We start from the raw sequence: 25,767 nt of genomic DNA, 5'->3' as shown, positions 1-25,767 counted from the left end.
TCTCTTGGCTTTGGAATACCAAGGGTAGAATGAAAAAGGAAATACTGTTTATTATAAAGACTTAAGAAGCTAAAAACTGAACATAACGTACTTCCCTATAAAAGAACACACAACTACCTGTGATGAATACTTGGAGGGAAAAAACCCAACCTGAACGAGATCAAGCCTTTGGATCCAACTACTAGTTACAGGAAGCAAAAGAGACAAGAAAGTATTTAATGACACCTGGGGATGCAAATGCATTCAGAAAAATCCAGAATGTGGAAATGCTAGGGGATACAACAAACCCGTTCATCAGCAAATAAAAAGTAAGAAAAGAAAGGAGGAGGAAGACCCACCCAGGAGATTAAGATGTATTAGATTAGATGTATCAGCCACAGGCAATGTGTGGACCTTGTCTGGATCCTGATTTGGAATCCAACTGCTAAAAACCATTATGAGGCAGTGGAGAAATTGGGGCTATGACTGGGTACCTGTTGGTAAGTCCCACGTCATGGGGCAGCCCAGCGGTACTGACAGCTTACCTTACGGGGCCCATGTCTTTGGGACTGAATGAAGAGTTGATTATACTACTTTGAATTACTGACTACAGATTGCCTAAGATTTAATCTCATACTAATGCAAAATATGAAGTCCCCATGAGTAATGGAAACTATAATAGTTTTTAAAGTAGGATATTAACTTCAAGATTGCTTGCTGAATAACTGGCATTATTCTGGGGAAAAAAAATTTTTTTATTCTAAAGCTTATGCCAGAAAAAAGGGAAAGCGTTAGTAGCTAAATATGATAAGACTGGGATAAAACGGCTAGATTCTACCATTCTTTTTTTTTCCCCATATACATATATATATATATATTTTTCCCCCCATATATATATTTTTTCCCATATATATATATTTTTTTAATAAAGTACAGTCAGTGAACACATCTACGTGCACCTGCTGTTCACCTTGCTGAACTAACACTGAATAAACTATTTATCTTTTCTAGAAGTAAACTGAACTAAAGTAATGAAGTCTGTAAAAATCTTAAACAAAACAAATTTATAATATTGTAAACATTATAATACAGTAAGTTTACTGGTAAGAGCTGCTGGTCTTGTAATACATGATAGAGTAACAACAATAATGAGAATCAGTGCAAATATTGATCAATTTCTAATTCACCCAAAAAACAATACTCATGATTGGTGCTGGCTTTTTAAATTAAATTTGTTTTATCTAAAACTTCCAAGTTTTCTTTCTCTCCCAGAAAATAGTAAATGTTCAGTCTTGCCTATAATTGCTTCCTTAACACTGGAGTCTACAGGAAGGATGTTTTTCTCTACCAGCTCCATAGGACCAGGTCTTTGAGCAATCTTTTCATTCAGATCATCAGCTAGTCGAGCTCTTTTCAACTTCATCTGAGTAGCCTGCAGGGATGGCTCTGCAAATGTTTCTAAAAGAGGAAACATAGTTTTAACCATTACTTGAATTACTATCTCTATTCCATAATGTTATTCCAGGCCAACTAATTTAACTTAAACTGGTTTAAACATATTTATGGAGAGAAAATGACTAAGAACGCTCCCGTATACAATTTACATCTTTAGCACTGGACACCGTTATATTGTCTACACAATATGGATGCCCTAGGAATCAAATTGACATGAACTCAAGCCAAAAATGGGGTACTGCTGTTGCTCATTTATGGTAGGAGGGTCAAATTTACATTTATTAGGTATTGGGGATACAGAATATGCACACGAGAGATGTGGTCCATGGCTCAAGAAGTTTACAGTTTTAGATCTGGCTTCATTGGAAAGTCAGTTCCTAGAAGGTGAGACACTACCTCAGGATATAAGCTTCCCTGCACGAGCTGGTGGGAAGAGCCACAAATCGTAATCTTAGACTGATCCCGCCTGTCTCAGAGGCCTTCAGCGTAATTAAGGATTTGAGTTTATTTCTGAACACATAGCAATCTCGGAACATCCAATTACACAGTAATTAATGGTCAAACAGAAGCATGAACTCACCTACTCACAAATGCATAAAGGTGTATAACAGCTGTGAAACTACTTTAAATATCGTAACTCATTCATTTGCATAATTCTGTCAAATATTTGTGTTTCTGGTAATTCTCATTAATATTTTATTATGTTGTTCCAAATAATGACTACAACTGATTAAAGATAATGATGAAGTTATTAGTCCAATGTTGAGCTGAACGTTGCCTGCCCCTTAAATCGTTCAATAGAAGGTCTTTTTATGAAATTCCGCTGAGTAACCTCAGGATTATCTGATGTTCTTCATTCTGTGGGTTAGATGTCCTGGCTGAGGCCCAAAGAGCACTAAGACCCCACGGCCGATAAACTGCCCTCCAGCACAGCTGAGTACTTCTTTTTCCACCAGCTGAGCTATGTGCTTACCAAAAGCCAATCTTGATTGTCCGCGAAGTAGTTCATAACTATTGTGATTGCTGTCGTCAACACATAAATTAACTAAAAGTTACGGGAAAATCATAAACTTCAAAAATAAAATGATTATCTCTTGGAAACCCGAGTTAAATTCTTTGGGGTGACTTGATACAGGTGAGCCTAGGGCAATTAATATCTGAAAAGATCTGGGAAAAAACTGTAAAATCTAGGATCTTTAAACTTAGATTGCTTTTCAACTGTCTTTAAGTTTTGTTCCACCATGAATGGAGATGATGTACATGGCTATACTTGACACAAGAAAGATGTGAAGTCCATTCATTAAAGCCTTCACACACATGAAGGTCCTACCCCTAAGTGGGGATACTGGCAAATAAATGCACATTTCTCTAAGTTAAAATAATAGGTATGTCCACCTCATTTTTATAATTTTCCTGTATAAACAACTATGGCCCCAATCTTGTTGGATAGAACACTTCTAACCACACAGAAAGGTGACAGGTGGGGAGAATTAGATCATGCAAGTCTCTCTCAGTTTGATGTTTAAATGCTTTTGTTAAGATCCAAGTAGGGATAGTCTTGTTTTTCCCTCTCTTGTATTGACATTATCTAAGTGGTAGCAGGAGTATGTCTGGGAAGAAAATATTCCAAAAGTAAATAATTAGAGGCTGGCATTTTGGTATGCTTCTGTTCCTAGTCTTATTGCCCCTTTATCTCTGTGAGGCTGAGGCTGGATTTCAGCTGCTGAACTTCAGGAAATAATTTAGACTTTTGCCTGCCAAACATCCAATTCAATCAAAACTGGGATAATGTTAAAATAAGTTGGGGGTGGTTTTAAGGTATTTTTTTAAATTACAGATGACACATTCCTTCTGACTTTAAAAATCTCAACTTCAGAATAGATGTCCTAAAAACATCACTTATGGTTCACTCATATACATAGTTCGGTTTTTAAATGTTGGATAGTCTTCTTTTGGAAAAAGCAAACAAGACTCCTTTTGATAGTTAAATGTATTTGCCTTGGTTTTAATTATATTAATAAAGCCTGTTACAGTTAGAAGGCAAGTTGAAACAGACAGCATTCTTCCTACAAAAATGTCCCTTAAAGGTCAAAATATTTTCAGGCCCAGAAGGAGCCATTCACCCAGTTACTTACCAGCAAACTTGCTTCTTTGAAGATTCACTTATTCCTGACAGTTGGTAGCTTCTCCTACCCCACCACTGGAGTTCTGGAAAAGCTTTTTTAGTCCAGGAGACTTCTGAGAACACAACCCACAGCACAGAAAGGCACATACCTCTCACCTTCCACTCCAGATATGAAGACAGTCACATAATCATGCATTACTTAGATTAGAAGAGACCCTACTTGGGGTCACAGAGACCAACTTGATACTTAGAACTTCTTTACAACATCCTTATGTGTTAGCCTTGTGTTTATTCCCTACTGAGCATTTCTCATATTCTGTAATTTATTTGTTTTGCCTGTTTATTATCTGTCTCTGCCACTAGAATGTAAGCTCCATGAAGAGGGGGCTTCTATCTGGCTTATTTGAGTCTCTGGTGTCTAGCTTGCCAGCCAATGGACAAACGCCTCTAATGATGGCAACCATATAACTCTTTGAAGATTTTATTTTTGGGTATATCTGACTGAGCTTTAGGATATTATTCCCTATGTTGAGCTATAATCTAATTGTAATATCAACCTAATTCTAATACTAACTCTATTATTAGGCCAGAGAAAACAAATCTAATCTTCCTCCTGCCTACTAATTGTCTCTAAATGTTTGAGAAGTTTTCAGAGTCTTTCTGTATCTTCTCAAGGTTTAACATTCTCAAGACTATCAGAAGGTCAAGTTCCCACTCTTTTTCAATAAATTAGTGAAGCAAAATAATGAAAGAACATGTAACTTGGGAATTTATGGTGGAGACATCAGCTTTCAAGAATGCTGTGTCTTTAGAGAGAAAAAAATCATGGCCTGAGCCACATGTCTCACCCAAGATGGAATGGAGCTGTCCTTCACAGCTTCATAAGAGATGAGATGAGGCTAGGTCGTCCAGAAAATGTGGCAGGCTGAGGGGAGCTTGTTTATGATAATGGTCAGATTGAGCTGGCTTGTTGTGGGTAAGTAGCAACAAAGAGAAAATGCTAGGTATGGGCATTGCCCCAGGTAGACAGTAACAGGGTCCAAGAAGCTGAAAATCTCCAAGATTAGACTTGTGGCTCTCATACCCTTTATGACTAATGAGTGGGCACATGTCCCTCACTGATGAAGAAATCCTTTGGACTGAAAATGTTTTTCCAGAACAGAGTATGGTAGAGACACCTATAGCACCCCCAGCTGGAGGGGAAGGGTCAGTCCATCAACTGGTTATTTGGAGAATCAAACCTTCCCCATATGTCTAACATAGTATTTTAGCTTTGGGTCTTCATGTTGCTATCCAATTTGGAGGATGTCTGCCTGTGGGGTAAAAAGTTATTAAAATGGGAATAAACAGAAATGGTGGAATTCTCACGTCTTTTCTTGAGAAAATGCAGCAAAATAAGCAGAAACAGAACTTTTACCTTCTAAAATGTGCATCCTGACAAGTTCAGAACGATCTGGTCGGCTCCGAATCTTGTGCTTCAAAAAGTTTTCGGTCTTAAAAAAGAGAGAGTAAAAGTCTTACCATAAATTGTTTATGATTTATTGTGGTTTTACATTTTTTTCTCAAGGTATTCCATTGAAATAAATTATATACCCCTTTGGTCATGATCTTGAAAGGCAGAGTAGAAATTAGTACTTAGACTATTATCCAAAACATGATTTAAACTGCAGCCTTTAAAATTGTACAGGGATTTGAAGTATATGCTGGTATAAAGTAAGCACTTTATAGATTTTTATTTTAAAACTTGGAAAAGGCAAAGGCTCATAATTTTGAAGATGATTTTTGAACAGAGGACTCTGATCATTTAAATATTCAAAATCAATAAAATCTACACTTCAGGTCAAGTAAAAATCCATCTAGATAACACATTTCCTCAAAATCCTAATGTATTTTCTTTGAAAAGTTCATATTCCTTAATCATATTTTCTTATTCAGAACTGTATTCAATTGTAAACTATAGGGCTTTAAAATGGGTTTTATATTTTACAAGACTGTAAGAGATCATTATTGCATTCTGGGAAAATTCTCAAGGAAGTTTTAGAACATGCTTATTTTCATACTGCATGACAGAAGTTTCCCCTAAAACAAAAAGAACAAATAATGGCACTTATAAAGGAAAATAATAAACATCAATTTGATGTGCAACTATGATGGAATCATCTCAAAGAATAAAACAGAGCTGAATACAGCAATATTCCTTATTTAGCCAAATTCTCCTACCCTTGGTCAAATGCACTGCTGACAAAGACCCAGCAGGGAAATCCCCTAAGGAAGGATCAGGTGTCATTTCATCATTTGGGCTACCCATCTGCAGGGGTAACAAATTACTCCAGTATTATTCTAAAAACTGTTATGCCCCAAAATTAAGTGTAAAAAAAAAAAAAAAAAGAGTAAAGAAGTGTGATTTGTCCTTTATGTACAAAACTAGTTACTAGTTTTAAAAGAACAAAATTTGAATGTCAAGTATTTTCTACAAACCTCCAAGATAGAACCACCCCAGAATATATTACTCTAAATACCATGGGTCCCTAAAATACACTACATTTTCTCTATTGACATATTTAGGAATAAGACAGTTACTTGTCCACAGGTACTTTAATATAAAATAAAGAAGCAGAGCATTTTAAACTGAAATTTCTTACTCTGGCTCGTTCCAAGCTTTTTATCTGCTCATGGAATGCCGCTGGGCTCTTCAAAGCTGTGAGAGGAAAAGAAATCATTTCCCTGATATAAATAGGAGAGTTAATACTTCAGTCAAATGTTACAGTATATCTTGTTGATATTTCCTCTTAATCTTATTAGCGTGCTTCTACAGTCCTATTTGTTTACTGGTTCCCTTAGGAGAGCTGCAAAATCGAAACCTTAAATGTTTCAGAATGGAAATTATGTATTTCACAAATAAAACAAGTGAATATTTAAAATAGAGTCGAATACATAACGACAATGCAAATATCAGGTCAGATTAGTTCCAGCCCAGAGTTGGGGCAAATTACCACTACCAAGGAAATGGTCTGAAGGTTTAATAGGTCTTTGCTCTTAATGGCCATCAAAGCTACTGGAAAAAGCCCACATGTCCTCAGGACATTTAACCTTGGAGTGATCTAGCCTGACTATGAGGAACCTCTGTACTCCATGTCTACCAAATAGGAGTCACCATTTACTGAGAGCCCACGATGGGCTTACTTAGCTCTGAGCTCTGTGGTCAATCACAGTTACATTGCTGTTGACCATCACAAAAGCCTTGGAAGGTAGGTACTACTCTCAGTGTAGGTGAAAGGCTCAAAGAGGTTAAATGAATTCTTGAAGTCATATAGCTAGATGGTGGTCAAAGTGGGGTTTAAATCTAGAATTTTGAATTTGGAAGGTACATACTCTTTCTACCATACCACAATGTAATTCACTCTAAAGACATAGTTATTCTTTAATATGTTAACTGCTGGTATATTAAGTATCCCAGAATCCCAGAGAGAGGGTAGGCATTGTTTACTAAAACATCACCTACTATAATATTTCTATCAATTATCTCTGCAAAATCTTTTGTATGTCCACCACTGTCTGATTACACTGCATTTGTAACAGTGGGCAGTCAGATGATGTGGATGGGATACCGGACTAGGCTTACTTGGGCTGTCACCTCTCCAACTTGACCAATCAGCTCTTGGTAACATTCTTTTCAGCTCTGGTACTTAAAGCATTACAAAGACTCACAGAAGCCCAGCCCAAACAGGTTTAGCTAGGGACCAGCTAGTCCTAAAAGCAGACAACAGCTGGTTTAGCAGAGGTGTTTTAAACATCATAGTTTGATCCTGTTTGATTGGTTCATATCAGGAATGCAGTGGTGGAGAAATCTGGTGGATTATCAAACCAGCTTCTGAGAGCTGGTTTTATCACAGTGATAGATTTAAAATACTTAGATACTGAATATTAGTCCAGAAAAAAAAGTTTCACTGGTTAAAAAAAAATCTGCTGCAGAGAAAAAGTTTCTTATCACAAAAAAAAAAAAAAAAAAAAAAAAAAAGGCAATAGCAATGATTCTGAAGACTGGGGAGCATAAATGCATTCTATAATTTCTTTCTAGTTTTTTAAAGCCAAATACATTACTTCTTGGAGACATCAATTTTTAGACAAAAATCCATGTAAATATCCTAACAGCCTACATAAAACAACCACTCTAGTTCTGTAAAATATAAAATCACCTCCAAACTTGGTGATTAAAAATAAAGAAGGTACTTGGACAAATATCCTAAAATTAACCCTCAAAAATGAAGGAATGAAGACTAACGCTACTTGAGACAATATCCATACTTGGGCAAGAAAGGTTTTATTAATTATAAATAAAATGTTTATTAGTACTATAATTGAGATACACTTAATTATATAAACTGTATAGAGCATCAAAGATAATTAATTTGAATTAAATAAACTAAAGTGGAACCAGGTTTTGAATTAATTTATCATGTTGCCTTGCAAGTCTAAGTACCACTGAATTCATTATCTAGAGTGATTATTTCAGTTATTTTAAAATTAAAACTAATGTTAGAGTAAGAACTGATGTCAGTCTACTGCAGAGTTCTAAAGGTGCTCTTTGATAATTAAAATTCAAGTCCATCTTTTAAAATGCATCTGGTTTCCAAAATGTATTTTAAATGATTCCATTAGGTTGGCAGTGCTGATGCCTGGTTTTTCCTTATAAACTCATTGAATAATTGTATACGGATTAAATGGATACAAGGGAAAGCAGAGTGTCATACAGCTTCTCCTTAGACATGCCCATTCACATCAGAAATGACAATGACACTTGAGTCTTACGTGGCATGATGCCCTGGTCCACTAGCTGTTCTCTCGTCCTCCTTTGCTGCAGCCTCAGCTGGAGCACTGTGAAAAGGAAATAATTACCATTGGAGTTTGCAGGCAACTGGAGGATCCAACTTACAAAGTTCCAGAGGAGATACAATTAAGCTTTATTAAATATCTTCTATTTCACTACTGAATAAGGATACTACCTGGCACCATTCAACTAGTAAAAAAAAAAATCAGCTTGTTATTTCTGCCTGTTTGGTGAACGCTGAACTTCTCTCAGCTCATTTTTTGTTTAGTCAGTTAATAATCTTAATTTGATGATAAAAGCTAAGAATTTATTGTTTAAATACAATCACGTAATACTCAGCAAATAAACAAACATAGTTGGCTTATACATTGTGTTATTTGTAGAAACAGAAATGTGAAATTCCTTGATATTCCTTACCTAAAAAAAAAACAAGTAAATAGCAAAAATGTATTTTAAGGAGAGACTGACATATTTGGAGGAACTTATTACATCTGGAAGAAACTTTAAATTGCTCTAATGAAGGTAAACTTCATTAAAAAATTAGACCTATGAGATATTATTAATGACCCAAAGGAAAATTTCTGAAATAAGACCTTAAAGCTTAATAATCGTTGTACAAACATAAAACTATCTCATTCTGTAAGTTCTAAGAAAGCCAATCAATCGATACCTAATCATTTAAAAGAGTAAATAAATCATTATAACTTGTAGAAAACAAGGTATACATCACAAAATGTGGAAATTAAGTTTGCCAAATTTAATAAAAAATATTTTCCCCCTAGATTTCTGAAGCAGATTCTTTTCATAGCATCTCTATGTTTTTGTCTGGAAAATGAATCAATCTCAAAAAAAGAGTAATATATGAAGTAACTTTGAAGAATATTTTCCTTGGTTTACCTTACATTCAATTTTAAGTTTCCATTTTTAATTTTTGTTTCAAATCATGGATGAAAACCAATGTTAGGATTATTAAGGGTCCACTTAAGGGCTGTCAATATGCAAAAAACCCCCCAAAAACCTATGTGTATTTCTTAAATTACAGGGAATGAAGACAAGTTTTTAGCACGGGGGTGATGGCTGGAACAAGAGGCTGGCTTGGACCAGTCTCTCACCCAGGCTCAAATGCAGTGCACATAATGGCTCCTACTTGCAATCCACCCCGAGGCCTGAAGACGCAGGGCCCTCGTAGCCTCGGCTTTTAGCTTGCTCTTGTGCTGACCGCAGAGCAGAGCACCATCTTAGATATACTTCAAAAAGAGTCTTGACTGTAAAATGGCTTTTAAATACATTTTTGTATTCATTGCTAGATGTGAATGTCATCCTTTATTAAATACTGAAAAAAATCTTTTTCCTGATTCTTTTGGAGGCCATAGGATCACAACGCTTTACTGACATCCCATTTAGAACTGAAGCAACTAACATAAGATTCTATTATACAAAGCAAAAGAAGAATTTAATGAGTCAAAAAAATATATGCACGTTTCTCACATTAAAATGTTTTGTGAGTCTCTGAATCAATTATGCTCTAACACAAAGATCTTTTCCCTGATAACTTAGTTTATCGAGAATAGGATGTTCCCACTGTAATTATAGGAACAAAAATAACCAAAGAGATGACCTGTGGATCTGACAGCACCCAAATGCCTGCAAACTCCGACATTCTGCTATGAAAGCTGAAGTTAACGCCTGTCTGAAATTAAGGCGGTCATGTATAAGAGGCAGAATCCCAAGGAAAGGAATACTGAGAGGAGAAAAGAGTCAGAACCATCTCTAGTTCAAAGGCTGACACATCCGGAGCACGGCGGTCCATGTCTGTTGGAGAATCTCTAGCAGCAGCATCCTTCCTTTCTCCCAAGGGAGTCTTCAAAGAAAGGAGTAAAATAAAAAGGGTAATGAAAACATCAACTACCCCCTTCTTTGGTTTAAAACAAACAAACAAACAAAGCACCATAGTAATGAGACAAATGTATCAAACACATACATATTTTAGGCGAATGGCATCTTGGAATGATAGTTAACATTCGCAACAACTTGATGGCAACAGCTCGTTAGTCCTGCAGCATCTCCTGACTGTACGCTGGTCAGCTGCCCTCGGGAACCTTGGTAGCGGCCCTGTCAGCTGCAATGCCTTTCACTAGAAATTACATCTTCATGTTGTTGTGGGAAGGTAACTGTTACCACGAGGGTAACACGCAAAATGAACCCATGTCACCAATCACCAATTATTAAAATAAAACAAAACCACTGTTTTCCATCCAGTTTTTTTTTTTTTTTCATGGCAAAAATCAATCCTACTTGTTACACTGCTCGGAGGTAGGAGAATAACCTTCCCAATCAGTGCTCTCATCACGGCCTACTAATTTCCCCAAGAAGCAATATCCTCAGCCTACAAATATTACTCCAAGCAGGTGTGGCAGGCAGCCTTCTCCAGGCATGTTCGGTTATTAAGTTCCCATCTCTTAGGTGTCTGTTAGTGACACAGGCTGCGTGCGAGGGATACATGGGAAAGAGCAGTGGCCACTGTGAACGGAAGGTCTGTTTTTAAGCAAAGATATGAAGAAGAACATGAATGAACAAGGAGGCAAATGACTAGTCATGTTGTTAAGACTGCAGATTACCCAGCCTGATGTAGTTTTCACCTGTACCAACAGGTGGGGCGGCACTGAGCACCTTATGTTGAGTACAAGGCACAACACCCTGTCGAGAGACTTGGGTACACTGCCACTCTGGGTCAGTGTTAAGACACAATTACAGTAATCGTTCATGTCAAGTGGAGCCAGTCACTCACAACTTGATGGAGGCTCTTAAAAGACTGAGAACAACTAACAGTTATAAAAAGTACCAACCAAACAGGTACAGGCTCAGAATTTTGGACAATATCAAACTTCCTTTTACTAATTCCCATTCATCAAATGAGTGAAAATTTAACACAATAAATGAAAAGCAATATCTGCATCTGAAAGGTGGACATCCAGGCCAGGAAGAACAAGGTTTAATGACGTAGACAGCTTAACTGTCCTGCAACACTAGAAAATTAAGAGCTGGGCAGAATTTGGCAGTGCTTATCCAGACTGTGAAGGGGGCAGAGACCCTGAAAAGAGAGGAGAGAGGACCCAACCCTCAATGATCGGAGAGGTGTTCACGGTCGTGGGCACATGAGCATCCTGAGATATTTTATCAAGTTAAGCTTGGAGAACATCTTCCGTCCCCTTGCAGCCGCCACACTCACGTCTGCATAGAGAGAGGGAAGGCCCCGAGTACGGAATGCTACTGGGCCTGTTGCACAGTTAACAGTTCTTAAGACCAATGGATAAATCAGTAGGCTGGCTGATCTCTGAAAACCTGACAGACTCTGCCTGTATTCAAGAGACTGCATTTCTGTAGCCACAAATTGAAGACCAGATGCTGGTCCAGCACTGCTTTCCTGTGGAGGCGATGGATGGTGTGATGGTACAACTGCCTAAGAAGCCAATCTCAGGCAATGGCCTTGCGTCTGAAAACTGACCCCGACAGCACTTACTACCTCCCCGCTTCCCCTGTGCCTCACTGAGCTGATGAACTGTGCTACTGGGCTGACATCACAGCTTCCATCCTATCAGGAAAATAACTAAACTTCAGTAACCCCATGGCCATTTTGTAAATAATTTCATGCAGGAAAAGAAAACATGTAAATCCATAGAATTCTGGAGGGAGAAAAAACAGTTCAAAATACTCACTGAGTGAATAGCTACATCCTTTCAGAAAACAAAGAACACAGTAATAAATGAATTGAAATAGAATTCATGTTACAATCGCTCACATTTGAACATTTTCAAAGAATGTCTTTATCTTTGAAATACTGGTGTATTTTCTGTTTCTTAGCTAAGCATAGTTTTTGATTCTCTGACTCTACAAACTTTGATGATACTGTACATACAATAATAAATATTCTTTTTGTTTCAATGACTACATAAAATATTCTGTTGGGTGGACATGCCATAGTTTACTAAACATTCCCCCACCGTTAATCACTTAGGTTGTTTCCAGTTTTTGCAACTACTATAACTAATGCTATGGTGACATTTTTGTGTATAAAGTTTATTCCTTATTTCCAGTTACTTCCTTAATTCCTAAAAGGAGGAATATCCCTATGTGGTCCATATAAAGCATGAACATAAACTTAGGAGACTAATTGCAAACCATCATCTTTCCAATTATAGTAGGCATGTGAGAACAGATACAGGCTACTTTTTGTATCAGCTGCATTTAGAGAAAAATTTTAATTAATTTTTAAATTTTTCCAAGTTGATGTCTTAATTATCTCTTAGGGCTAACAATCATTTCAACAAAGAGAAAAATGCATATAATTCTGAAAATTCTGCTTAATATTACTCCTTGTTACAGCAAAAACAGTATTGTATCAACATAAGTGTTTCGAACTTGCTTTAAAAATTTTTTTGAACTTGCTTTTCTCATACAAGAAAAGTAAAAATTTTATCTTAACCAACATTCCAAAAAAGTGAAAGGTAGCTTATCTAATGGCAAAAAGGAAACATCATTCTTAGCATCAGACAGTTTTTTTATTAAAATGTATCATCTTTTAGTTTCTTTTCCCTGAATCTTAAATGGATTAAAGTGCTTTAAAACAAAATTTTAGGATTAGTTTCCAAAACAAAAACCTTAAAATATAATAATGTCTTTCATATAATATTTATACCCCACTTCAGAATTTTTAGCTGCTTTTTGAACCAAGATGTTATGTCTATTCTCTTTTGTTTCTATAAGTAGAATGTTTGAAATGCTTCCATAATACGACATAATTAAAGTGCCTTTTCACTCTAAAGAAAAAACCCACATTATGCAGCATTTAACAACATAAAGCAGTTTAGCATGAGTTGAACGAGCCAAAACAAAGCACAGTTTTGGGCCGGGGGATTTGCAAGAGGACATCTGAGGACTGTATATTACAAAAACAAGGCAGAAATGACACTTTCTGGGAAGCAGTATGGCAGGCAGCCATAATCTCGGAATTCTTTATAAATAGCTAGTTTCAGTTATGGGGTATGAAGGAGGGTGGGCTGAGGAGGGGAGGAGAAGAACAGCTGCCTGCAAGTCAAGGAGAGGCCCCGATGTATGTGATTTAATGACAGAACAGTGGACAGAATAAACTGCAGAATCATGAGGGGAAGGAAAAACCCCAAAACCCTGAGCCAGTCAAGTGAGGGCTGGGTAAATCAGGGGCAAAAGCAAAGGCAGAAAACTAAAGAATACCCTAGAACTGACTATGTATTGACACTGAAGTTAATATCAGGCAAAAAACAGACCCTGGTTTCAGTGTTTTAATTTTTTTAAACAGATGTTTGAGTAATTAAGAGAATGAAGCAGTTGAACTTTGGCAAAAATTTATTATGCATTGTTTAAACAGTGTTAATTTAGGGGCCTGGTCCTATAAAAACAAGACAATTTAGAAAAGCCAACATTCTCATATTATTTTTTGAACTTAAGATAAAGGTGGGATTCACAGGTCCCCAAGTAACACCTTAGAACAATTACGTGTGAGGGCCCCATTCAGTCCTGGCTTCAGTGTGTCATCAAGCAGCAGCTCAGGAGTGAAGTTTACAACTGCATTTGTTTAACCAGGTAAGGACAAATGACATTGAGAAACTTTATATCAAAAGAGCAAAAGACTGATGAACTACTTTTCCAGTTCCTCAGAAAGGGTGGTGGTGGTTATTATTATTATTGTTATTACTAGTACTGTAACTTTAGGTAACTGGTGAAGATAACCACTATTTTTTTTCAAATATAACACCATAAGATTTTTAAAAAGACTTTTTAAGAGCCGTTTTAGGTTTACAACAAAATTGAGAGGGAGGTACAGAGATGTCCCATATATCCCTACCCCTACATGTACAGAGCCTCTGCCACTATCAGCGGGATGAAAAATAAATTAAGTCCACAAAGATTCACATATTTACAGTTCTCTGCTGTGAATGGGCATTTTGTAGTCACAGGGTAAGCAGTTATATCCTGAAGGATTTTCCTTCTGGGCCTGGGACTCAGAAATATACCAGTATATGTACCACTAATACCTCTATTTAAAAATCCATGTTTTGTAATTTTTTCCTATTTATTAAAAGTGACACACGCACATAAAAAGACATTAAAAAAGTGAAAGATATTTTCTTAGATCAAAGGCAAAATAGATAAAAACAAAAATAAACAAATGGGACCTAATCAAATTATAAGCTTTTGCACAGCAAAGGAAACCATAAACAAAAAGACAACCTACAGACTGGGAGAAAATATTTGCTAATGATATGACTGATAATATCCAAAATATACAAACAGTTCATACAACTCAATATCAAAAACCCCTAAACAACCCAATCAAAAACTGGGCAGAAGACCTAAACAGACATTTCCCCAAAGAAGACACAGAGACATGGTGGTCAAGAGGTGCATGTAAAGATGTTCAACGTTGCTAATTATCAGAAAAATGCAAGTCAAAACCACAATGACCTCACAACGATCAGAAAGGCTATCATCAAAAAGCCTACAAATAATAAATGCTGGAGAGGATGTGGAGAAAAGGGAAACATCCTACACCGTTGGTGGAAATGTAAACTGGTGCAGAGGTTCCTTAAAAAACTAAAAACAGAAATGTAACCAAGCAGGACCCTATTGTCATCACTGGTAACTACCTGATATCTTTAATGGTGTTTGTAACTCTTTACTATCTATGGTTTAAAGGGTTTTTCTCTTGCTCTTGCTGACAGTATTAGGCTGAAGAGAAGGGACGCTTGAAGTGGTCCACCCAGCCCCCTCGTGGTGCTGCCTACAGGGATCATGCTCAGTGCCCTCCCCTCTTGCCCCCAGTGCCCTCCTCTTGACCTTGACACCTTGGAAACAGCAGCTGGGTGTTTTGTGCATCTTGTTATTCATAACTTGACCCAACTGCGCATGTCTGCAGTTATTTTTTTAGCCCTTTATGGTTTCCTTGTATCCTCTTGTTTGAGGTGCAGGTCTCAGCCTACCTAAAATGCTAGAAGCATTTATCAACCTGACTTTCAACTACACAAGCTTTTCTCTAGAGCATTTTCCCCCAGACCCTCTTCCTAAGCACCCTTTCTTCTAGGCACAGGAATATCAAAAGAGTCCCAAAGCCAGAGGTGAACTTCATACCCAGCAGAGGGAAGGGGACCACCGCATCTGTTAAAAGAAGAACAACTTTGCAACAATTTATTGTGATGTATGTGATCTCTTTGTAAACTAGTTCTCCCCCTTGAACTCTTAAACTTTTACTATAAAATCCCCTGTTTTCTCTCCCCAGCAGACTCACAGTCTCAGAGGCATTAGCCCACTGTAACCTCCTCTGCCTGGCAAACTAATAGAGCTGACTTTTCTACTTCATCCAAAACTCTGTCCTCGAGTCTCAATTCAGTAAGTAGGGTACAGAGGCTGTGTTTCGGCAGCAGAACTACCATATGATCCTGCAGTTCCACTCCTGGGTATATATCTGGAAAAAATGAAAACACTGACTTGAAAAGATAAATACACCCCAATACAACCAAGACACTGAAACAGCCCAAGTGCCCATTAACAGATGACTGCTTTAAGATGTGGTGTGTATATATATGTATGAATGTGTTTGTGTATACGCACATACACAATGGAATACTATTCAACCACAAAACAGAATGAAATATTACCATCTGCAGCAACATGGATGGACCTAGAGATTATCATACTTAGTGAAGTAAGTGAGATAAAGAAATACGAATACTGTATGATATCACTTATATGTGGACTCTAAAAAAATGATGCAAATGAATCTATATACAAAATAGAAAGAGACTCACAGACACATAAAACAAACTTATGGTTACCAAAGGGGAATGGGAAGGGGGAGGGATAAATTAGGAGTATGGAATTAACAGATACAAACTACTACATATACAACCAACAACAAGGATTTACTATATAGCACAGGGAACTATACTCAACATCTTGTAATAACATATAGTGAAAAATAACCTGAAAAGATATAATGGAATCACTTTGCTATACACTTGAAACCAAGACAATATTGTAAATCAACTATACTTCAATTAAAAAAAAAAAAAAAACTGAGGGGGGAGGGTATAGCCCTAGTGGTACAGTGCATGCTTACCATGCACGAGGTCCTGGGTTCAACCCCTGCAATCTCCATTAAAAACAAATAAATACACCTAATCCACCAGCAATACAAATAAAAAAAAGTGAAAGCCAGTCCATCCCACCTGAGATCTCCAGTCCTTTTCCACAAAGGTAACCACTGTTAAAATTTCTATGGCTCTAGAGAATGTTTTGTGAATATTCTGGCAATGTTAAATATAAAATATGCAAAGGAAATACATGTGGTGGGATCATACCATTCATGCAGCTCAATAATTCACTTAAAAAGTAACGTGAAATCTAGCTCATTCTTCTCACTGGCTGCATTAGTGGCTGTATCTAACATATGGACGTATCACTCACACACAAGTTTCCAGATTTCCTGCTACTATGGTTATTATTAACAATGCTGCAATGATTATCTTCATTTTTCGACATGGGGATGTATGTATGCATTTAAAGTGTTTACAGGGACACTCTGCAATCCATACGGCTGCACCAAACCATATCACCACCTACAAGGTAAGAGAGTACCTTTTCCTTTGTTCCTTCCCCACAACGCACGTCACCATGCTTTAATGTAATTTTATATTCAGAAACAAAGATCACTTCCTCTCACCTAAGACTACTGGCAATATTATATCAAAATAATAGTAAAATCTGATATAACTAATAAGCAGTAAAGGACTAAGAGACATCAAAAGAATTAGTGAGGTGATGGGGTTGTTTTTGACTGAATGTAGGGATGTGTTTACAGTGGTTGTTAGAAGCCCAGGTTACGCTTTCTCTTGTAAACTACATACCTATTTGTAAATCTGGTAGAATTTTCCTGATGTTGCAGGATAGAAGCCTAAGCACAAGATGTCTCAATTTTTTCTTCCACTGTCAGCTGGGAGATGTGATGGACAGATGTGAGATATATTTCGGACAAAATCAACAGTATGTGGGATGGGATGGGATGGTGTGTTTGAACGTGAAAAGATGACAAAGGTGACACCTGGCTTCTGGCTGAAGCACCTGGGTAGACCATTTACTGAGATAAAGAATACATGCTGGCCATTTAGGGAGTTCTGTCTTGGACATGTCTGAATTAGAAGTGGAGATGTCAAAGTGACAATGTTTCTGTGGGTCTAGATTTCAGAAGTTAGGTCTTGGGGTGAGATTAAAATTTGGAAGTTGCCACTTACGCAGTATTTGGGGCCACGGGAATTTATCGAGGTAGAGAATATAGAAAAAAGAGGTAAAAGAAGCCTAGGACTAAGCTCCCAGGAAAGCCAGCAATTAAAAGCCCATTTATAGGTCAGAGAGGGGATGAAGATCCAACAGAGGAAGTCAGAGGAAGTTGCCTAAGGAGGAGGAGGGGGAGCCTGAAGAGTACGTGTAACGTGTTTCCAGAAGGGAGTCATGACCAGCTGAGTCCAGTGCTGCTGTCATTGTCATATATGGAGGAGCTGCTTTTTGGAATGACAGATTGAAATGCAACTGGAAGAGGTGAGGGAGTAAAGGAAGGGCAAGAGTTGAGAATGATACTGATGGAAGCAATGCTTTCAAGATGCTGCCCAGGAAGGGGAGGAGAGAGGTGAAAGCTTGAAGGCTGTGGAGCTTCAGGTTGGAACATACTTCAGCAGGTTTACAAGCCAGGAAGAGCAAAAGAGGAAAGGGGAGAGTCGGGGAGGGAGAGAATGTGAATGAGAATGAAGGGGAGAATAAGGAATAGCAAGCCCCTTGAAGAGGAGGGATTCAGAGCAAACAAGAACAACCTGCCTTCAGAGACACTTCCTGTGTCACAACAGGAGGGCAGTGTGGACTGGACAGAGCTGCAGATAGGTTTATAGATTTGGTCTGGGACGTCTTGTCTCGCAACTTCGAAAATGATGACTTTGATTTTCTCAGAGAAGGAGGAAGAAAGGTCATCTGTCCAAAGTGAGATGAATGAAGGAAAAGTCAATTTTGAGGCCAGTGAAGGAGGTCTGAAATAAGCACTGCCAATGAAGAGCAAGCTGAAAAGAGAAACATGATTATTTATTCCTGAAATGCTCCAACTGATAGTGGCAACAGCTTGGGGGAGAGAAGTCAATCAGGAAACTGGCAAGTCACTGGCTCTGAGCTGTATCATTTTTATCAAAGAAAAAGACCACAAGATATAAAATTAGGACATTTGGCAGTTCTTTCTAAAGCTCATTATATAAAATTTTAGTTAAAAACAGCTGCAGTCCAGAAATCCCACTTCTAGATGAGCTGAAGGAACTGAAAACAGGTACTCAAACACATACACGCAGACACATGTTCACAGTAGCACTACTGACAAGAGCCAAACGGTGGGGACAATCCAAATGTCACCAGCAGATGAATGGATAAACAAATTGTGGTCCGTCCATACACTGGAATATTATTCAGCCATAAAAAGAAATGAAGTACTATATGTGCTACACCATGGATGAACCTGAAAAAATTACAGTAAGTGAAGGAAGCCAGATGCAAAAGGTCACATATTACATGATTCCATTTATATGAAATATCCAGAATTAGTAACTACATAGAGACAAGAGCTCAGATTGGTGGCTGCCTGGAACTGGGGGGAGAAGGCATGGGAGTAACTGCTTAATGGCTACAGGGTTTTCTTTTGGGCTGATGAAAAAGTTTTGTAACTAGATAGAGGTGTAGTTGCACAGCACTGTGAATACACTAAATGCACCTGACTCACTCACTTTAAAATGGTTAATTTTAGGTGATGTGAATTTTACCTCAATAGAAAACAAAAACAGGACAGTCAGCAGAGCAATACACTTTAGGAAATTACTCAATAATCAAATTTCTTATTTCCCACTCACCCTGAGCTAGCCCCCTTCACCATCATAATTCCATTGACCACCAATGGTGACAATCTTTAATGATTTGATAACTACAATAACAGCTGTATATTATACCACGTTCTCTGTCACACAGAATTCTAGGTTTTGCTGGGTTTGGGGGCCTCTAATTCCCCTTTCTAGACTTCACTCATATTCTAGCACCTCCTACAATGCTCAACATATAGAAGCTTTAATAAACATGTTTTACTTAATTTTGCGTGGTATGCTTAGAGTCTATAACTGAGTTATTTTCTAAGGAAAGATAACTCTAGCTAAATTTAAGAATAAATCACCAAAAGGATTTTCTATGGGCAAGTAATTATCATGGGACAAAACCAACACTGCCTCGCTAAATTGTGTGAATTTGAGTATTTGGGTATTTTTAAATTGATGCTAGTAGCAAAACAGAAGACAAATCTAATTACATTGTTTTGAAGGCTAAAAGAAGATGAAAAGGGGGAAAGTGAAGGGCAAAGGAGTAAAGAAAAGCACGAAAAACTGGTAGACAGTAAGTAATTTCTCTTCATCTCCATTTGCCATTAGTATGAAATTCAGGCTGCATTAAAGAGTGGAAGCACTTAAGTACTCTCACAGATAGAAAAAGGTAGCAACCAGAGGTTACGGACCTTCAGTTGTCTTTTCAGGGGTCTAACCCACCAATTATAAAATAAGGTTCTTCTTCAAGTAATTTAAAATAATGGCATACAAAGAGGCCAAAAATGAAATGGTGGTTTGTCCTGTACAAGCCATGCTGTCAACTTCCATCACCATTTCCTGTCTGAAGCAAAAGCAGAGATACACATTATGCACAGAAATCTACACCTCTGACCCCACAAAGCGCAAACAGCATTTTGATCAGGAATTTTTATATTACGGTTATTTTCCATTTAAAAAAGGAGAGAAAACATCAAGTTAATTTAACAAAAACTGCAAATTAGTGTTTGAAAGTTAGGCCTTAGACTATGTAGGAAATACTGCCTTTCATTCCAAGATCAGAAAGTCTACTGCATCCTTATGAAGTCCACTGGGGTGAGGGGTACAGGGGAAAAGGCAGGTGGTACAAAATGTGCAATTCTAAACCACTGTCCCTTGCCCATAGGGATGTCACAGTCTAGAATGCAGCATTTACCCTCTGTTAGGAATTAAAGAGTGAAAATGAGGTAAAACTAAAAATGCTAATGGTCTGGGGTAACACATTGTAGGTTTCCTGCATTAATCTGCAGCATGAGGTCAGGAAGACGATGTTTTCAGCACTCAGCCTTGGAAATTTACAGGCACTTTGATAACTCTGTGGTTGGCTGCTGCCTCTGTTTCCATGGAAACAGACTGCTAAAAATGGGGCTTGTTTCTTTAAACTGATCATACCTTCACACAAATTCCCTTCTCCTTTTTGTCAAAAGTTGGGATGGATTTAAAGTATGCTTCTCATGTATGACAACGTGATGTCAAGCCAGGGGAACCTGGTACAGAATGGCAGGGACAGCATTAGCCTGTGCCCGGCATACAGAAAGATATTATATAAATGTGCACTTAAAAATCTCACTGGTTAAAAAGTAGTGGAAATAAATTATACAGTGGGATAAATGGAAGTATAACACAAATAATGGGCACTTCAAAAGCAAAATCAGCCACTTAAATTGCCTGGTTACCAACAACATAAAGAGGTTTAAGAAAATACTTGATTTCTTTTTTCAGCCGATTAATTTTTAATCTGTAGGACCATACTGGTTCTATACTCAAATGTCTAGATTTCTTACCCTCCATGGTTCCAAAAGATGTTTATTTTCTTATTTGGGGGGGTAATCAAAAACTCTGTATTTTACTGCTGCATTACAATTTTCACGTACAATTATAGGTGGGGCTGACAGGTTAAAGCTCTTTCCTAATCCCGCTAAAGCGCAAGTGTTGTGCTCGTTTCGGCAGCACGTGTACTAAAGTGGGAAAATGTACGTTGTGTAAGAGATTCTGAGAAGTTTCAATGTAAATTTCTAAGGTAGCCTCTCTCTCTCTGAATAAAAGGAAATTAAATTAACGATGAAATAGGAAAATAGTGGAATATTATTTACCTCCAGTGGAATATTATTTACCTACTATTTTTCGCAGAATAGTAAGCACATGCTACTCTCTTGAGGTCATTTGATCCTGATTCAGTATCTTGGTTTTTCTTCCTGTTTTGTGGATTCAAGAATGGGAGACACACACACACAGTTGACCCTTGAACAACATGGGTTTGGAACTGCTGAACTGTGCAGGTCCACTTACATGTGGATTGTTTTCAATATGTACAATATCTGTATTTTCATTTTACAGATTTTTAGTTAACCAAGTGTAGGGGAAGGTTTGTGTTTAATTAGAGATCACAATACATGGAATAAAAAGAACTAGGGTTTGAGTCCTGATTCTATCCAAATTGTTTTGGCTTCCTGCCCTTGGTTGAGTCATTTATCAATTCCTTCGTTTTTGAGACAGAGAGAGCTGTTCTCGGATTTTTGACTGTGCAGGTGGGCCGAGGGGTGTCAGTGCCCCTAATTCCCACACTGTGCAACGGTCAACTTTATACACACACACATTATACACATATGTTATATATAAACACACACACACACACACACACACACACACACACACACACACACGCCTATTTGCCCGCAAAACCATAAGGGGGGGGGGAACTACCCTAGCTCGTGTGCGGCCCTAGTATCACAGCAACCTGCACGAGGAAGCAGGTCAAAGGACGTGGGCGGCTGTTCAGGCCCATGGGGTGGGCGCTGGGTGGGCAGTGACAGGCGCTCTGGGAGAGAACAGCTACAGAGGGGGAGAGGCGTCCGACCTGCTTCTGGAGACAGAGGCAGGGCATCACTGGTGCAGGTGCAGGGGGCGAGCACGTCTACATGAGTGAAGATCCCAGTTAAGGTTCTATCTGAGGAAGGGGACTCAGACAAGGGGGGGACAGTGGTGACCAGTGCTGTGGATAAATGAAATACTTCTGAGGTAGAACTGACAGAGTCGATAACCAGATCTGGTAAGAGGTTATGGGGAGGAGGTCATGGAAGATGTCAAGGATCATTCCCATTCAGAGTCCTGCTGTGAGCCAAAGGGTGGACAGAGGTGCCATCAACTGAGACAGGAAACCCTGGAGAAATATGTTTCCCGGGAAGAAGGAAGGGCCCCCCCGCTGGAGACGTCAGGGATATAGATGACCACACAAGCCCAGAGCACAAGAGACAGGCCTGGCCCTCACAGTCTGCAACCCCCACTCAGCTGGACCAATGCACATACGAGTTTCTTCTGTTATCTCTTTTCTGTGTGTGTGTATTTTAACTCCGCTATTATCATTCAGTTTCCCACTTTTCAGGCTGTGTGTGAGCTCCTTGAATGCTGTTGGTTATAGAGGTTTACCACCTCTGGCATGATGCTGGGGAGAAGCACTCAAATTTCTGCCAAATAAAATGATTTCCAATAAAAAGTTAAATTATACAATTTCACCTCAAAAGTAGCATACATCCATTTTTAAAAAACACTGAATTACATCTGGGAAGAGGAATCTTTTACTTTTTCCTCCATACCTGTATGATATTCGAGTTTATTTTAAGGACCACATCTCACATTCAAATTTATTTTAAAAAACATTAATTTAGCAATACCTGACTTGTACAACCCTTTCAATTATGTAGAACACTGGCAGAAAATAAAGGAAGAAGAAATTCCGAAAGAAATAAAAATAGATGTTCCAAAGTCCATGTGCTTCCCTTACAGAAGGCGGCTGGGAGCACTCTCTATTTCAGCTGCCTCTTTGTCTGCTTCTCCCAGTAGGGCTCAATACATCTGAGCTGAGTCAACAACAAAATCAGGATTCCACCACTACATTTTGTTTACTTGTGGCTTACAAGATCAGGGGCAGCAAGTCAGAAACGGGAAAGCAGCTGAAAGTGGCAGATGACAAAAATCAAATGGTAAATAACGATTCTAGGGATCGTTGTGTGTGTGATACTCCTCAGCAATGCCTTCAGGCACCAATGCATTACATTTCGGGTTAGCTATTAATCTATAATTGAATCATAAATTCTATCTGAAGGTGACAGTTCAAACTATATTGTTTAAGAAGGCCAAGAGGGGGTATAATGTTCTTTAAATACTTGTTGCATAATAATGTATCTATGAGATGCAGGACACTGGGGATGAGGTATTAAAATTACCCAATGACTGTCTCCAGGACATACGGTCTCACAGTGAAGAGAGTACAGATAATACGACAATGGCAAACAATGACACGCCATACAAAGATGCAGATCAAGTTACTGGGAATCTATGATAGAGAAGAAATTCATTTTAGCTAACAGAATCTGGTGACTTTCTTTAGGAAGTGGCACAGGGGCTGGGTTTTAAGAGACTGCGGGCCTGCGAAGCTGGGGCCAGAGGAACGCTGTGAGCACAGGCCTGGAGGAGGAAAGTGTGGACCAGCGCTGTCCACTAGAACTTGCAGCAGTGATGGAGATGCTTTATAATCTGCATGATTCTTGACCGTAGCCACTAACCACATGTGGCAACTGAGTAGCTGAAATGTGGATAATGTGACTGAGGAGGTAAATTTAAAAATTTTTTATTTCATTTTAATGAGTTTAAATTCAAACAGCCTTGAAAGGCTAACAGACAGTACAGGTAGAGTACGTATGAGATTATTTCTGTCACTTAAAAAAGTTTTGGTGCTTTTTTCTTTTTTCCTTTTTCTTTTTTAAATTGAAGTATAGTTGATTCACAGTATTTCGGGTGCACAGCAAAGCGATTCACTTATATATATAAATACATATACAAAACTTTACTTACACATATTCTTTTTCAGATTATTTTCCATTACAGGTTATTACAAGATATTAAATATAGAGTTTTGGTGCTTTGATAAGGGTATTTATTTAATCTACTTTCCCTCGGTTGAATTACTCAGAGTACCTCAGACAAATGTGCACTTTTTCCATAAACAGACCTACTACAGCTACGCGCCAGTACAGCACGTTCATCGGCTCCACTGTCTACTACACGATCTACCACAAACTTCACCTCAGCTGTTACTAACCAACCAGTGACAGAATTGGGAATGTGGCCCCCCAAATCTGTACCTCCTCCCCCAACACCCACGGCTAGCCACACAATGAACGGAGCCCAGGTCCCCAAGTCACTCCTTGGAGGCCAGCTGTCCCATCCACCCGGGACTATGTTTTGAGCAAGAAATGGCCTTTGATTGGTTAACACATTGAGTTCGAGGGTTTTCTGTTAGTCAAAGTTATTAATACACACCCCAGTTTTCTTTCTTTGGTATTTCATTTTCACCATCAGAGAGCTCTGTATATTGAACATCAATTTTTCCTCTTTAAATCCGTATGTTACCATTTTGTCTTCAATAAATATGGATAAAACTAGCTGGTAGCAGTAGTATTATGGTTCATTATCTTGGTAATGTTTCATATTAAATTGCTTATCTGAATTAAATCATCTCACAATTTATTTGATTTTCCCTCAAGTTCTGTAATTATTAATTTCTAAGTTGTCAAGTCACTGACTTGTGATAACCTTTAGCTGTAGAACCAGAAATTAAATTTAAATCTCATCTGTGTTGAGCACTATTAGAAAATGTTCTAACCCCTTTTGTGGACGAGTCAAAAGTTGAGATTCTCCATTGCTGCTTTGACAAAAGAAACTAGTCTAAGGAAATGCCCTATTTTGAATGTGATCAGAATTCATGACATTTATTGCTACTCTCACCTAAAGCAGAAAATAGATTCTCCAACTATACACAAGGGCTAGCATTTATCAGAAGTTCAGATAAACATTAACAAAACTGTGAGGTGATATGCTTCATTAGCCAAACAATTCTCTGCTACGTGATGACAACTATTCACAGGTGGGTGACACTTGAAACATTTTTCTCTTAAATTTTCACTAGGTATTACTAAATTTTCATATTAAGGTGTCACATAAACTTTGAAACCTATGATTATCTGCTTACAAAGTCTGTTTTCCCCCCACTAATAATTTCAGCTAATTAGCACTGTCAACAGTAACAGGAATACAATCTCCCAATGTAATGAGAACTAGAGCAACAGCTCACGCAGCCAAGCAGACTTCCAACCCCTTCCAGTGCACACCCATCAGAAACACCCGAGACCAAGCTGCGTCTGCAGGGTCAGAACTAAACGGGCCCAACCAAAGGTATCCTTCCTTCATTACCTGAAAACGTATGACTCAGACATTCAAAAAAAAATCCCAGAGGTTATTCTTTCAAACAAATAACAAAACCCATCTTTGCCAAAAATGGGTGGAAAATCAAATATTGTTCATGTGAAAGATAATAAATATTTAAAGTTAGTCTCCTTTAACATGAGGCATACACCATAGAC

General features: G+C 38.1%; 1 protein-coding gene across 12 annotated transcripts in view; it reads right to left on the bottom strand.

Annotated features, from left to right (window-relative positions):
* The window catches only part of MRTFB (myocardin related transcription factor B), a 238,115-nt gene that overhangs the window by 39,670 nt on the left and 172,678 nt on the right, over positions 1-25,767 (bottom strand). For all 12 annotated transcript variants that reach the window (XR_012500439.1, XM_074346824.1, XM_074346822.1 and 9 more), the window contains 4 exons: positions 8,369-8,434; positions 6,202-6,257; positions 4,977-5,052; positions 1,276-1,437 (listed from right to left, as the gene is read on the bottom strand). Coding sequence is in view for 11 of the 12 variants with exons in the window: in XM_074346824.1 (XP_074202925.1) it covers positions 1,276-1,437; positions 4,977-5,052; positions 6,202-6,257; positions 8,369-8,434 (360 nt within the window). In the remaining variant the exon portion in view is untranslated. The remainder of the gene's footprint in view (positions 1-1,275; positions 1,438-4,976; positions 5,053-6,201; positions 6,258-8,368; positions 8,435-25,767) is intronic.

This window comes from Camelus bactrianus, chromosome 18 (genome assembly GCF_048773025.1).
Source record: "Camelus bactrianus isolate YW-2024 breed Bactrian camel chromosome 18, ASM4877302v1, whole genome shotgun sequence".
Taxonomy (NCBI): Eukaryota; Metazoa; Chordata; class Mammalia; order Artiodactyla; family Camelidae; genus Camelus; species Camelus bactrianus.
The sequence above is the reverse complement of the archived record's forward strand: the minus strand, read 5'-3'. Positions and strand labels throughout refer to the sequence as shown.